The sequence below is a fragment of the Trypanosoma equiperdum genome, assembly GCF_001457755.1.
Source record: "Trypanosoma equiperdum strain OVI genome assembly, contig: ctg_209, whole genome shotgun sequence".
NCBI lineage: Eukaryota > Euglenozoa > Kinetoplastea > Trypanosomatida > Trypanosomatidae > Trypanosoma > Trypanosoma equiperdum.
In genome coordinates this window covers 1-12,880 of record NW_027124098.1, presented here as the reverse complement: position 1 = coordinate 12,880, position 12,880 = coordinate 1, and the positions used below count along the sequence as shown (strand labels likewise).

Sequence of the window (12,880 nt, the reverse complement as noted above, 5' to 3'; positions counted from 1 at the left end):
TCTTCCATCGTCGTGTTCCCAATCAAATAAAATCCGTTGACTCCTTCTTACATTCAACTTGTCTCATGCTCTAATCCACCTCTGCCTGGGCCTCCTTCCCTACCGCAGGTTCAGCAACAACAGCAGGTTCCTCGTCGGCGGTTTTTTCCCCAAGACCTTCTTGGCTGCTATCGGTGTCACCTTCAGCGGTGTCAGTCGACCTCTTTTCTTCTCTCTGCTCATCCATACTTGTGGGTGATTCAGGAGATGCGGACACGGGGCCATCGGATGTTTCCTCGTTCTGTTTGCCGGAAGTGTCTTCACCAGCACCTGCCTCCTTCTCTCTGCGTTTATCCTCCACCGTGGAGCACTCATCATTCGCCGCATCAGCGGCATAGCTCGCCGCATCTCCACTAAGGGTTTCAATTTTCGACACCTTGCCTGTAGCTTCAGCCGTCGTCTCCTCAATGCTCCGTTTGAATGAATTGGTTACTGGCATGAAGGACAACCAAAACCCGCATCGGTCCTTTAGATACACCGTTAGTTTGTGTAAATCGCGCTCGTAGTTCCTAATCTCTGTTCCGACATACATGATCGCGTTGTAGTACTCATCTACAACTCTCTTCTTTCCGCTGTCTGCAACATCTGTTATCTCATCGTCGCTGACTTTCTTCACGTCCTCGTCGCACTTTCCCTTGACAACACTGGTTCGCTTGAGAGCAACTTCAAACGTGTGCCATGCGTTTGCATAGCGGGTATTAATGGCCCGAACTGATTTGGCCACTGTAGTACAGTATTCTGAGCGGCTTATCCTTCCCCAATGAGAAGAGGACTTGCCTCCAATACTGCATAGCCCGGCCACGAGAATATATAGTGTTACGCCCCTTGCGAAAACCATTATTTTCAATAGCGATCCTCTTTTTTCCGCCCCTCCTTTCCAGACCTAAAAAGACGACGGTGGGATGAAGAAGGGAAGCGAGACAAATGGAGGGACGCGTCCAAGCCACTAAAAGGCAATCCAGAAATGGAAACTTTAACAACACAAGTAATCAAAATAGGGGGGGGCGTAGAAATCACCGGGTGAATAATTGATAAGGAAAAAAGAAAAACGGAAAATATACGGGTGGCCACCAGATACAATGCAGTTTGGGCACTTCATGCGCCACGCACCCTGACTCCCCTGCCACTGCGCACTAGATTTTCATCCCCGTGCCTCTGCACGGTGGATCACCACAGATCTGCAGCTGTCTAGATGGGGATACTCCTCAAACGGCGCCGTTTAGTGCATTAACAGACAAAAAAGGTAAAAAAGAGAAAAGAAAAGAAAAGTGCAGCCCCAGACAGAAATGACATAATCAAAACAAAAATATTTTCGTCGCTACACTCCACCGGAAGTGCCGCATGAAGAAGAAAACGGGGTGACAAGCACCGATGCAGGGGAGTCACACCTGTCACCCTACACTCAAGACTTATCCAACATTTACTTCACTTTTTGTGGACGATGCGCCACACGGGAGACTCTCGGAGACGAGACTATCCGCGGGGCACTCGGCCAAAGCGATGATGATGAAGTTCGTCCCACCGCATGCGAGTGGGAGTCCACCGAAGTAGCTTTGGTTATGGGGCCCAGCCCAGTGTGTGATCTCGAGGTGGAAGGCATTCCTTTACTTGATTGCAATTCCCTTCTCATAGCACCCGGCTCGTGGATTTCGCCCGTCGATCGCGAGAGGGTGGAGCCGCGAGGTGCTGGAGACCCGCCAGGGGAACGCAACGCTCCCACACATAAACCCGGGGGCTCCACAGCAGCAACCTCTGTCTCTGTAGGCTTTGCGTTGGGTGATTGCGCGGTGGTCCGGCGGTGCCGCCGTTTACCCGGACGCCCCCTAGCGGCTCCCTTTGTCCCTCCTACACCCAATGACGGGGCCGTTAGCTTTGGTGAAGTTTGTACTTCACGAAACGGCGAGCACCGCTGGGACGTTCCCCTGGCAACCTCACTGCTCCCAGTTCCAGTCCTTGCCGGAGCAGCGGTGGAAGGTGGAACCTGTCCTAAAGTATGCATCCGTGATGACGACGAACTCACCGTCACCTGAGAATGATTCTCACCACTAGTGGAAGATCGGCTGCGATTCCGGCTCTCCCGCTTACCTTGCACTCCAGAGCTGGTAATGTCAACAATTGCCTTTACAACTCCCAATACCTCACGACAATTACTAATACAGCCCTCGAGATCGGACTTTATAGAAGGGTTTCTCAGATCATGCAACAGTAAATCTTCCGCTTTGCCAATGTATCGTAGGCACTTCGTCCGGCATTCCTGCACTTGCGCCGAAACACCAGGATCAACAAAGAAATTACGCCGTGAGGCTGCCTGAATTTCGAGGAGTTTGGGCTGTTCTTTTCGTACCAACTCCCGCACCCGCTGGCAGAGCAAGTCACAGTCAGACACAACAGAAGAAATGTCGTTCTCACCACGGGGAGAGATGGAGGCCCTTCCAGCCGACGAAAAATTCCTCCTCCGTCTCCGGGGGGTGTACAACGTATCTTCGGGTTGCTTCTTTTTCAAAACTTCCAAAAGCGCACTAACGTTCCAACGATCCGGAGCGCTTTGATATGAAAAAATATCCTCTGCAGCTGCCAGTGGTGCTTCGCCCAATGGGTTTTTCCTTCCGTTTAACGTCGCACCACCTCGTGAGCTCTCCCGACCATCACGATGGCCTTCTTTGAATGAGGGCAAATCGATCTCAATAACAGTAAAGCGGTTCGTGAGAAGGGACTGAAACAAGCTACGCTCTGCGAGCAATGTAACTTTGGATCCCACACGCTGAGCCTCACTGTACAGGTTCCGGAGGGCTGACTGGGCTGGCGAATCCCCATTCTGCCAAGCCAACTCCGTGTCACGATCAAGCACAGCGTAGTAGCAGGCACCTTTGAGTGACGCAAGTTCCAAGTGAGCATCGTCTTGCTGATTATTGGTTATCCACCTCCCATCCATATCAGCGCACAGTGCAGCCACAGCAAAAACAACCTCTTCCATTTGCTGTACCTTTCCGCCACATGTTACAACAGCCGCGCGGTACCGATTTTCAACAGCACTTGTCAGGAAAAAAAAGATGCGCCCCACAAAAAGCGCACTACGTGAGCGACTCAACCTCGCCGGAGAGGAAATAGGGTACAATGGGAACGGAGATTCATCACACTCTGGCCTCAGGTATTCTGCTTCGGAAGAACAATCATCCCCATGCAGTATTGGAACGCCAGAGCACGCTGGTAATGGCGTTGCTGCCAAAGGTGATGCTGCATTGCGCGCCAAAGTAGCGAACCACTTAGGGATGTACCCAGGTTCCACCACGGTGTAGCCACAGGCAAGTGCAGCAATACACGCGGGGTCGTCATGAGTGAGGGCAGACGTGCAGTGCAGCAGCCCAACAGGAAGCGGTACATCAAGTTCACGTGTTGGAGTAAGCCCGGGGACCACAGTTGCACCACGGCGGTAGCACGCGCACTCGAGGTCGCACGCCTGCCTGCCACTTAAGCTACTGCGTGACACCGTTACGACGAGTGGACGGAAACGGAAGCGGAGGCGCACACGATCACCAAGTGACAACTGGCCACCGTCCATAACAAGATGCGGTTGCGTATCGGTCACTTCGGTGGCTCCCACTGCAACGCGACCACCATCAGGAAGCCTACGAACGAGCACAACGAGAGGATTTCTCTCCTTTACCACCTTTGTGTCTGTGCTTTTCTTTTCACCGTGGTCGTGGGTGAGGGCATTGTGTCCACAACATGAAGATTGTGTTTCCCTGCCCTCACAGCAGTTATTTGTGTCGTTCAGAAAACTCCCGTCGACGACGCTGTCAAGAGATCCCATATTACACGCCTTCATGATAGCGCTGTCACCTGAGGCACCGCAATCGTCACCATTAATAAGATCTGGAAAACTTCTTTCACATATTGATACATTTGCGTCATCCTTTGATTGTTTCTCAATCAACTTTTTGGCGTTGCTCCGCCTCATCACAGAAAGGGATACATGTTGGGCCGCAATGTCAGGCTGATTTAGTACAATATCGCAGAGGCTCGCGCGACCAACAACATATGGTTCTCGAACGACAATCGCGTAGTAGGGTGCACTCATGGGAGGCCTCCCACTTACAAACTCAACGGAGAACATTGCACAACAAAACCACAAACAGAGCACGCACTACTCCAAAGTGGCGTGATATATGAATATATTTTTACAGTTAGTGTCCCTGTGATTGCGTCTCGGCGCCGCTGCTACTGTTATTATTATTTACTCCTGGTGTTGACGCCTGCTTCCCACACAAACTTCCCCGGTAGCACGACAGGAACGAGCAAACGGACCCTTCCAGCGCACTCAACGTTATGCAGTCAGCGCCGTTTACTGGCTCGGTCTCTTTTTTTTTTTGCCCTCCGCCGCTTTAATTCCTAGAAAATCTTTACCACGTTTGATATGTATATTATATATATATATATATATAATATATGTATGTGTGCCTGTGTACAGGTGTACGTCCCGTTCGCAATTTATTTCGTCTTTTGGTCGCCGTATATTTTTTGTTTGCTACCGTCCTTGAGTCCCTTCCCTTCTCTTCCACCTTCGGCTAGTGTTGGATTCAGATACTTTTGTCACTTTCTGTGAGGCGAAAATGCGGGGTGATGGCGCCAACACGAGAAACACAAATATAGAATAGGAAAAAAGAAAACGACGCGCAGCAACACTGAATAAATTTTAACGTAAGGGTGAGACATTAACAAAAAAGAAGGAGCGTAACGAAGGGAAAAAGAAGAGAAAAAAAAAAAACATCATGCAATTCGTTAGCCGGCCTGACCCAGTACTCACCTTTGCAGACGCACCCTCGCACGCGCGAGCATATATAAATATATATAACCTCATCATTTATTTTCTTGTTCCGCATGCACGCCGAAGCGCATACACGGAGCCCTGGAAACGGAAGGTTCTACTCGTTTTCACGCAAAAAGGCAAGTGCGGGCCGGAAGTACAGCGTCACGAGATTGCCTGAATTTGACCTCTCTCTATTAACGGTCCGCAAGGCCGCGCCACCACAGCAACGCTCCTCTTCCTTCCTTTATTTTTTTTCTTTTGTCCATATTGTGCTCAACCCTATTTAACACCTTATTTTCGTCTGTGATCTGCCAAGAATATCACCATTGGCGGCGCACTGCACTTCCCCCTGTAATGCAACCGCGCCTTATTTCCCGCCCTCTCCATTCCTCTGTTGCAGTTGATAATTTTTCTTTATATCCTTTATCCATTGCAACAGCTCCTTCATACGGTTGAAAAGCGGAGACTTGTACTTCCGCGTAGCATCCGCCGCCAGTTCATTTAGTTTTTGCTTCTGTAAAGGAACGTTGGCATATGCCTCAACACATTCCTTCATGGCACCCACATACGTAACGGCCACCTCGCCACCCACATCAGCCAATCGAGTTTCCATTGTCTCAATGTTCTCAATCATTCCGCGCATCTCCTCGAGCATACCATCGAATTGCTCTTTGCAAGAAACTAATGCAGCGTCCACCTCATTCACTGCTGCTGCTGCTGATGCCGCTGCTTCTGCCGCGTTATCACCTTGTGCCTCCATCTTGGCGCGCTTCAGCTGTAGCTTCAGCATTTGATCCAAAGACTTCTGTAGCACATCAACGTGCCGTTTGAAGTTGTCAATTACCTCCCGCAGTGCCACCACAAGAGAATATGTTTCGCCATAGTCCACTTCCTCCTCTTGACTGCAGCCAGCGCCCTCAACAGCAGCCGCCGAAGGAACGAAATGATCACCATTTGCGTACACCGCCAAACCATCGGGGATGTAACCCCATTTCATTGCGCTGATGGGAATTCCTGCAATATCGGCTTCACGACCTGTTGCCGTATCACCCTTCAGTGCACTTTCTACAGTGTTGGTGCGCAAAGTGGCGGGAAGCGGTTGCTCCCCACGTCTATCACGCTGTTGTGCCTGAGCAACAAAAGCCTTTTCCGACTCGCGCAGGTCGTTCGCCATTTGTATAGCGGCCACAATCTTCGGATCATCAGGTGGAAGCTCCTCATTCACCTGCGACAGTCGTGTGGGTCTGTAGTTGGTGAAACAAACGTACTGATAGGTAAGGTGTGCAATAGCTGGGCGGAAGGTTGCAATGAATAGTGGCCCATCCAACAGTCCTTCCAACATGGTATGATTTTCCATCACAGTTGTGAAGAGTAACTTTCCTCCGTTACGCAAAAGGAGCTTGGCCGTTTGAATGTACGCTGTCCATACGTCCTCTGTGATGAAAGGCGGATCAGCTACAACGTAGTCGAAGGCACCAAAGTACTGCACGGGGACCTCCTCCGGTCGATGAAAGTCGTAGAAGACAAAACCGGTGTCGTCCTTCCACTGTTTGTCGTACTCAAAAAGACGACTGTCCCGAACTAGAGCGGACTTTGCATTACTGTCACCTTTGGAGGCCTCTTCCGTGTTACCGTCCCCACCATTCTTGTCAGCTGCAATCATTGCAAAATACAGCGATGGAGTCGAGAGGAAAGCACATGCAGTTGCATGATGACGGACCTCACCTATGAGTGCATCAATGGTGTGGATGGAGTACCAGTATTGGTTAAACTCAGCACGCTCTACGTTGTGGTCAAACCGCACCCCGCTCTCAGTCACGAAGCATGGAGCCGCTTCCGTCATTTGTTCCTCACACAAATCCCCCCCCCTCTCTGTAACAGTAATTCCTCCTCCTCCCCCTCCCTTTTGAATGTTTTCCCTCCTCTACTTTGAGATGTCCATGAAATGGATACATGAAAGTCATATTGCACAGACACGTTGTCATGGTAATTGAAAGAGTATTAAAGTGAAGACACACAAAAAGAGAGAGAAATATATATATTTATATATTTATATATATGTCATGCAGCACAAGCAAATTAGAAAGGAAGGAATGTGTAGTCTTGCGTCCTAAACACCAACCCGGGTGCAGGTACATTTTACACATCTATGTATATATTAATCTACGTGTGGATGTGTCGGATTACAAATGCAATAATATATTAAGCCATCACACTCCCTTTCTTGGTGCCTCCAGGGACTAAAAATAACAAGAGGAGGAGGAGGAGAAAAAAAAAACACCATGATGGGAGGAAGTAACGAGATGTGAAGTTAAAACAATAATAATAACGGAACGCACAACCTCTTATTCACTCCCACACACACATAAACACACACAAACATACATATATATATATATATATACGAAACTGCGATGGTCAAACTACACAATTTTACTCTGGTATTGGCGCTGTTGAAAATTATTTGAAACACACCGTTCATTGCCTCGTGAGGGTTTCCCTCACCACTTTCTGCACGGTTGGTACCGTTGATAACATTTGGACTGGGGCGCCCATCGCCACGTTACCTGCCACTGTTTTCATTTCCGTCCCGTCCCCTTCCCCATTCCACATTCACATTCACATCCTCATCTCCCTCCTCTCGCACACGCTTCTGACGCGCTTTTATCCACGGCTTTGGTGATGCCGCGGTTGCAGCTTTGGACACTTCGTATGCCGCTGAGCCAATTGTGGGATTATCCACTCGAAATCTCTTCCGTTGTATTTCCAACCCCCCAACATGTGCGGCTGCGGAAGCTCCACCAACTTCTTCGGCCGCTTCCCAATCCGGTGAAATGCCACTGAGGAGTGTTACGAGATCGCGGGAACGCTTCTTATGGGGTAGCGGCGTAAATGTGGACGCAAGCGTTTGGTTCGGTGACGGTGCAGTTGTGTCATGCCACGTGATAGCAAGAGGAATGTTTTGTTGCATCGTACCGAATTGGGAACACAAGAGTTCCTTATCCCGAATCAGACCCTGAACAACTTCACGTGAAGAAGCCTGCACCGCACGGAGCGCCGCGGGATGGATGTGCATTCCCCATCGTAAGTTGGATTCCCCCTCATTCCCCTCCACTTCTTCCGCACCTTCCTCTTCGTTTCTACATACAGATTTATTCATAAAACAATAGTCGCTACCTTCACTGCCAACCCGACATGCGGGTCCTCCAACAGACTCAACACTACTAGCGAATTCAGAACTGCATAAGTGCGGTTGTGATGTCACCTGCTGTTGAAACCATGGGGCACAGGCTATTCCGTTTGGGAAATGAGTTCCAGTACAACTGTTTGGCACAAATTCACCAATCTCAGCACTGTTGTAATCCCAACTGGTTGCAACGTCCTTGTTTTCCATCTTCTTTTCGTCACTTTCTCTCCACAACCTCCTCTTTTTTATACTTGACTCCTTAATTTGTATGTTCGATATTCTATTTTTTTTTTCTGCTTTTTCCTCTACTCTCCTAAGCTTTAGAAGGATGGCAAGAAATGCGTCTAACACGAAAAGGAAAAGGGGTGTGAGAAGGGAATATTTTTTGAGTTAGAGGAAAGTAGAATAAAAACAAAACAGACCCTTAAAAAAAAAGAGAAAAGAGAGAGCTGAAGACACTACTGTCACCTTTGTAGGAAGTCACCACTACCAGACAGAATGGTCTTATCTTTTTTTCCCCTCTTCCATTTAAGGACGCGCTTTAACAAAAAGAAACTCAGTGATAAAAAAAAAACTCAGTTCCCCTGTAAGACGAGATGATACTTCAGCGTCAGCATCCCTCCCCCGTTTCTCCCAAATTCCTTGAATGTTACGACATGGAGAAAATGCTGAGAACCCCCGACTCATCTGCAACCACGGCAATATTATCTTCTGCAGCCATTCCCACACAACCGGGCGTTCCCACAAAGGTGGGAGGAAGCGCAGGGATGCGCCTGGGGACAAAACACGCCTCGTTGATGTTATTAATAGATGAAGTTGAACACCGCTCCCAGGTAAGTACTGCACCATCCGCTTGACACGACAGTACACTGGAACTATGAGGCATATGCAAACCAGTGATGGGGGCCCCGCAAGAAACGCTGTGGTCCACTGCTTTGCTACCTTTCTCGTGCACGGCAGCAAAACGCAAGTCCCATAATACTAGCACTCCATCTTCTGTGCCGGCCACAATACTGTTATCCTTCACAGCAAAAGCAGTGAGTGGGTCCCGCGGGGTCCATTTCCACGCGCGCACAACACTTTCCTGCTGCTTTAGCCGAGGGTCAATCTCTAACACGGCGTGATGACATAATGCAAGAAGCGAGGAGACATCGCCATCGATTTCACACAACCGAAGTAGTGGGAAAGTTGACAACACAGGCAATTCTACGCTTTGTTGCACTGACAACCGTGTACCACTGAGGTACATCATCTTGAGAGCGTTTGGTTCACCGCGCTCACCTCCACAAGCAGCGACAACTCGGGAACTGTTATTAGAGTCCCGTACCCCGCCGTTACCTCTATAAAGTCGGGTTGCAACAGTCCAACTCCTGCTATCATCCTCCATCACTTTGGGAAGAATCTTATATTTTACCGCCGTGTCTTCTTCATTTCCGTTGTCACTGGTATCACTATCCGAGTTTCCTGCATCCTCTGTGCGACGCAGAAGGTACGTCTTTGGACTCTCCTCTTTTCCTTTGCTGGCGCACTGCACGACACAGTGTACAACGCCGTCTTGAGAAAGCATAAGGGAGAGGGCATTTACACCCACACCAGGCATTTCTGTGTGTATAAGCCGAAAATTACCCGTCTCCGTGGGGTAATCCCATTCAAGAAAGAACACACGGTTGAAATTATCATATGCTGGTGAGACGGCGACAACTGCAGCAGGGGAGCCGCCATCTAAGGTAAGAAGGCTCAGGTGTCGCGGAGAGATCGGAAGGTACTGCTGGGCCAGCAGCTCAAGCGCCATCATCTGGATGGTAACCCCTAACGCGCTGAGTACTGTCGATTCGCCCGCTTCCGGTGAGCCTCAGCGAGGTAACTTTCGGTTATATTGTGATAGAACTAACCCCTACCTTCGCCTCCCCACTTTCCGTTTCGCTTCACAGATTGCACTTTTTCACTTCGTTTTGTTTCGTTTACCATGACCATTTCATCCAGAACGGTATCAAAATGGGACAAAGGTCTTGAGGAGAGCAAGAACAGCAAACAGACTTGTAAAACTCAACTGCCATTATGTGAAACATCAGGGGCTCCCACCAACTGAACCGAAAAGAAAAAGGCAAACTTTGCATCTTGCAATTAGGTTCTTACGCAGCGTTGTTAACTGAATGACTGGATTTACACGCTCGATGAAAGGCTTTTTCTCTTACACCTTTTACCTTTTCCAACCACCATTTTAGTCCTCCATATCAATCTCTGGGATTTCCACATCATCGTCGTCATCGTCAGCGCTAACCGTTAGAGTAAGAGGTGCTTGTGATGCAGTCGGCTCCGCTTGTGGTTTCTGCTTCTGTGAAACTGCAGGAGACACGCTGCTTTCGCAATATTTCTCGGCAGTTCCCTCAAACTGCTGCGGTTGCCGCTGCGGAGTTGCTACTGTTTTACTTTCCATCGGAGCCGTTGACTGGTAGGCAGCTTTAATATTCCCTTCCTCTTCTCGCCACTTACTGTGACCGTCATTACCCTTAATACCACCACTGATGGGTATCGGGAGGCCCACTGCAGGCATTTTCTCATTGTTTGGATACACTTGAGCGGACTCAACTTTATGCCCGTCAGACCCCTCTTCCATTGTCACACGCCTCGTAGGTCGCTCCACGACGTCTCGAGGTGGGACATAAAACGGAATAGCGTATGGATGACGCAGTGCCGTAAGGGTTACAGAAAGTCGCATAACAGACCGAAGTAGCTGGTGGTGCTCAACACCCCCGTAAAGTGAAAAAGATCTCATGGGGAGCTCCTTTACCGCCCGAACAGCACACGCTGCAGTGTTACTGGGTAGTGGCCTACACAACGTTAATAATGTCGTCAGTAAGCTAACACACTGCGGTCTCAGAACGGCTTCCACGGAGGTTTGTTGCGGTTCCACCTGTTGTTGTTGTCTCTCTTGATAACTTGCCAACTGCCCAGTAGAGCAACCTGCGGACGCTTGAGCATTAAGCATGCCATTCACAACAACCTCTTCCGCGTAACGTAGCGCTACTTGCTGCATCGTTGAAGAGGGAAGAAAAGGACCCAACGCTACCAGAAGATCGTCAAATGCACGCAAGTTACGCTGTGTTGATGAGCCATCGTATACCTTCTCCTGATCAACTGCGTTGCGGTCTTTACCACTGATGTCAGTGCTGCCGTTGGTGTTAGCGGGAAGGCCTTGACTGGCTACCACGTCTACTACCACACACGGGGAACCTAACAGGAAGGGACTCCTCTCGGCGAGCAGAAGTGCCAACACTTCCTCCAGCAGTCGTGCCGCACCCGCTCGGAAGTATGTTCCAAGCATTGCTGCCAGCTCCCAACAATCACTGCTCACAAGAACAGGAGATGTCACACAAATGAGTACGCGCCGCATGATTGCATCGAGTGACGGCATAAGTTGCACACCATACAGCAAAACAATTGTCTGAAGTGCTCGGAAGTGCGGCTCCGCCATCACTGCAAACACCTCACCACCTCGTTGGCGTTTTATTCCAGCCAACGCAGGACCCGTACCTTCCCGCTGCTCCTTGTTCCGCTGATGCTGCTGCGCGTCAGCAACGATGGCATCGATGGCTGTAAGTGCGCTTCCCAGCACATCGGTGGCATGCACAACATTTGTCATGCTCTGCGCCGCGTTGCGGTTCATATCCAGTGCCCGTCAACGTGCCACCTCACACTGCGTCGGGTTAAACTGTCACATACCACGTTGGGAAGTAAGAACAGGAGCACAAAAACGAAAAGAATTAGAAGGAAAACAGAAGAGAAGGGGAGTAGCCTCTGGTGTGAAACTAAAAGACATTTTACGAGCAATGAGGGTGGGAGGACAGTTTTGCGAAGAATGGTATTGTTTCGTTCGTGCCTTTTGGAGAAATACGTTGGGTATTGCGACCACACCCGTCGACTTTTATGCACATACGTATACGCAAACACATTTACTTATGTAACCTGGTCGAGTGACCCAACGGTTTAAAGAAAGATCCCAGTGGATGAAGCTCTCACGATTTTCCAGTCAAAATGCACTTCACATGAGTCCCGTTCGCTAGCGTTTGATATTGGCTGAGCTGACGCTCCAATTCTTCTAGTTCTCTTCCTGCTGTGGGAGCAACGGTATTTTCGTAAACATCATCCAAGCGAAGAAGCCGCGCTGAGAGAAACGCGAGTCGCTTGCCGAATTTATCCATGCGGCTAATCATCACCACCTTTTCCCCAGCCGTGATGGGCTGCACACAATTAGTCTGGAGGCTTACCGAAACATGCATATCATTTGTGGGAAGCAGTGCGGCGGCAACATGTAGCGACGTTGTGGTGTCGACAAGTGAAGTAAAGGTCCCCAATCCCATTCGAGAGCCATCACAGAGGGCAGATGTAACAGTAAAGGGGAAAGCCATTGCAAATATAGGCTGACGGGCCTTTGGATCCTGTATTATCAGCAGTTGAGTTTCCTCCTCCTTGTAGCAAAGGGCTTTCTGTAGCTCCACATTGTGAGGGGAAGCTTTCAAAAAACGATTAAAATGCTCCACAAATTTTGGAAAATGAGATGCGGCGGGGACCCACAAGGAGTGTCTCGAAAACATAACCGTTTGTATTCACTTTTGTACAGACGCAACGCGAGCGGGCCCTGATTGTACCTTGTCTTTAAGCAGTAGGGAGCTGAGGTGGCCGTTATTGAAACTTGCTTACTCAAATACGAGCAGTGTTTGTATGGTCACGTGGGTGTACGTGACCGCGTGTGTGGTCTAGTAACTCGAATAAAGTTCCAAATTGAGTCAGGGACAGCAACAAAATTTTACTGTCACAACGCCCTTGAAATATATATATATATATAT

General features: G+C 49.3%; 7 protein-coding genes across 7 annotated transcripts; all 7 read right to left on the bottom strand.

Annotated features, from left to right (window-relative positions):
- Nucleotides 1-70: 70 nt before the first annotated feature.
- Nucleotides 71-877, bottom strand: TEOVI_000063200 (uncharacterized protein; the record flags this gene model as incomplete). The annotated part of the gene is made up of 1 exon (XM_067224011.1): nucleotides 71-877. One exon carries the CDS (start codon nucleotides 875-877, stop codon nucleotides 71-73), a length of 807 nt encoding a protein of 268 aa, XP_067080112.1.
- A 582-nt stretch (nucleotides 878-1,459) lies between these two features.
- TEOVI_000063100 (uncharacterized protein) lies at nucleotides 1,460-4,153 on the bottom strand (the record flags this gene model as incomplete). The annotated part of the gene is made up of 1 exon (XM_067224010.1): nucleotides 1,460-4,153. The coding sequence occupies one exon, from the start codon at nucleotides 4,151-4,153 to the stop codon at nucleotides 1,460-1,462; it is 2,694 nt and encodes an 897-aa protein (XP_067080111.1).
- Nucleotides 4,154-5,213: 1,060 nt separating this feature from the next.
- Nucleotides 5,214-6,689, bottom strand: TEOVI_000063000 (putative N6-adenine methyltransferase, putative; the record flags this gene model as incomplete). The annotated part of the gene is made up of 1 exon (XM_067224009.1): nucleotides 5,214-6,689. The coding sequence occupies one exon, from the start codon at nucleotides 6,687-6,689 to the stop codon at nucleotides 5,214-5,216; it is 1,476 nt and encodes a 491-aa protein (XP_067080110.1).
- Nucleotides 6,690-7,409: 720 nt separating this feature from the next.
- Nucleotides 7,410-8,240, bottom strand: TEOVI_000062900 (uncharacterized protein; the record flags this gene model as incomplete). Its single annotated transcript, XM_067224008.1, has 1 exon — nucleotides 7,410-8,240. One exon carries the CDS (start codon nucleotides 8,238-8,240, stop codon nucleotides 7,410-7,412), a length of 831 nt encoding a protein of 276 aa, XP_067080109.1.
- Nucleotides 8,241-8,682: 442 nt separating this feature from the next.
- On the bottom strand, nucleotides 8,683-9,828 carry TEOVI_000062800 (uncharacterized protein; the record flags this gene model as incomplete). The annotated part of the gene is made up of 1 exon (XM_067224007.1): nucleotides 8,683-9,828. The coding sequence occupies one exon, from the start codon at nucleotides 9,826-9,828 to the stop codon at nucleotides 8,683-8,685; it is 1,146 nt and encodes a 381-aa protein (XP_067080108.1).
- A 426-nt stretch (nucleotides 9,829-10,254) lies between these two features.
- On the bottom strand, nucleotides 10,255-11,700 carry TEOVI_000062700 (uncharacterized protein; the record flags this gene model as incomplete). Its single annotated transcript, XM_067224006.1, has 1 exon — nucleotides 10,255-11,700. One exon carries the CDS (start codon nucleotides 11,698-11,700, stop codon nucleotides 10,255-10,257), a length of 1,446 nt encoding a protein of 481 aa, XP_067080107.1.
- Nucleotides 11,701-12,049: 349 nt separating this feature from the next.
- On the bottom strand, nucleotides 12,050-12,628 carry TEOVI_000062600 (Thioesterase superfamily, putative; the record flags this gene model as incomplete). Its single annotated transcript, XM_067224005.1, has 1 exon — nucleotides 12,050-12,628. One exon carries the CDS (start codon nucleotides 12,626-12,628, stop codon nucleotides 12,050-12,052), a length of 579 nt encoding a protein of 192 aa, XP_067080106.1.
- Between the last annotated feature and the right edge of the window lie 252 nt (nucleotides 12,629-12,880).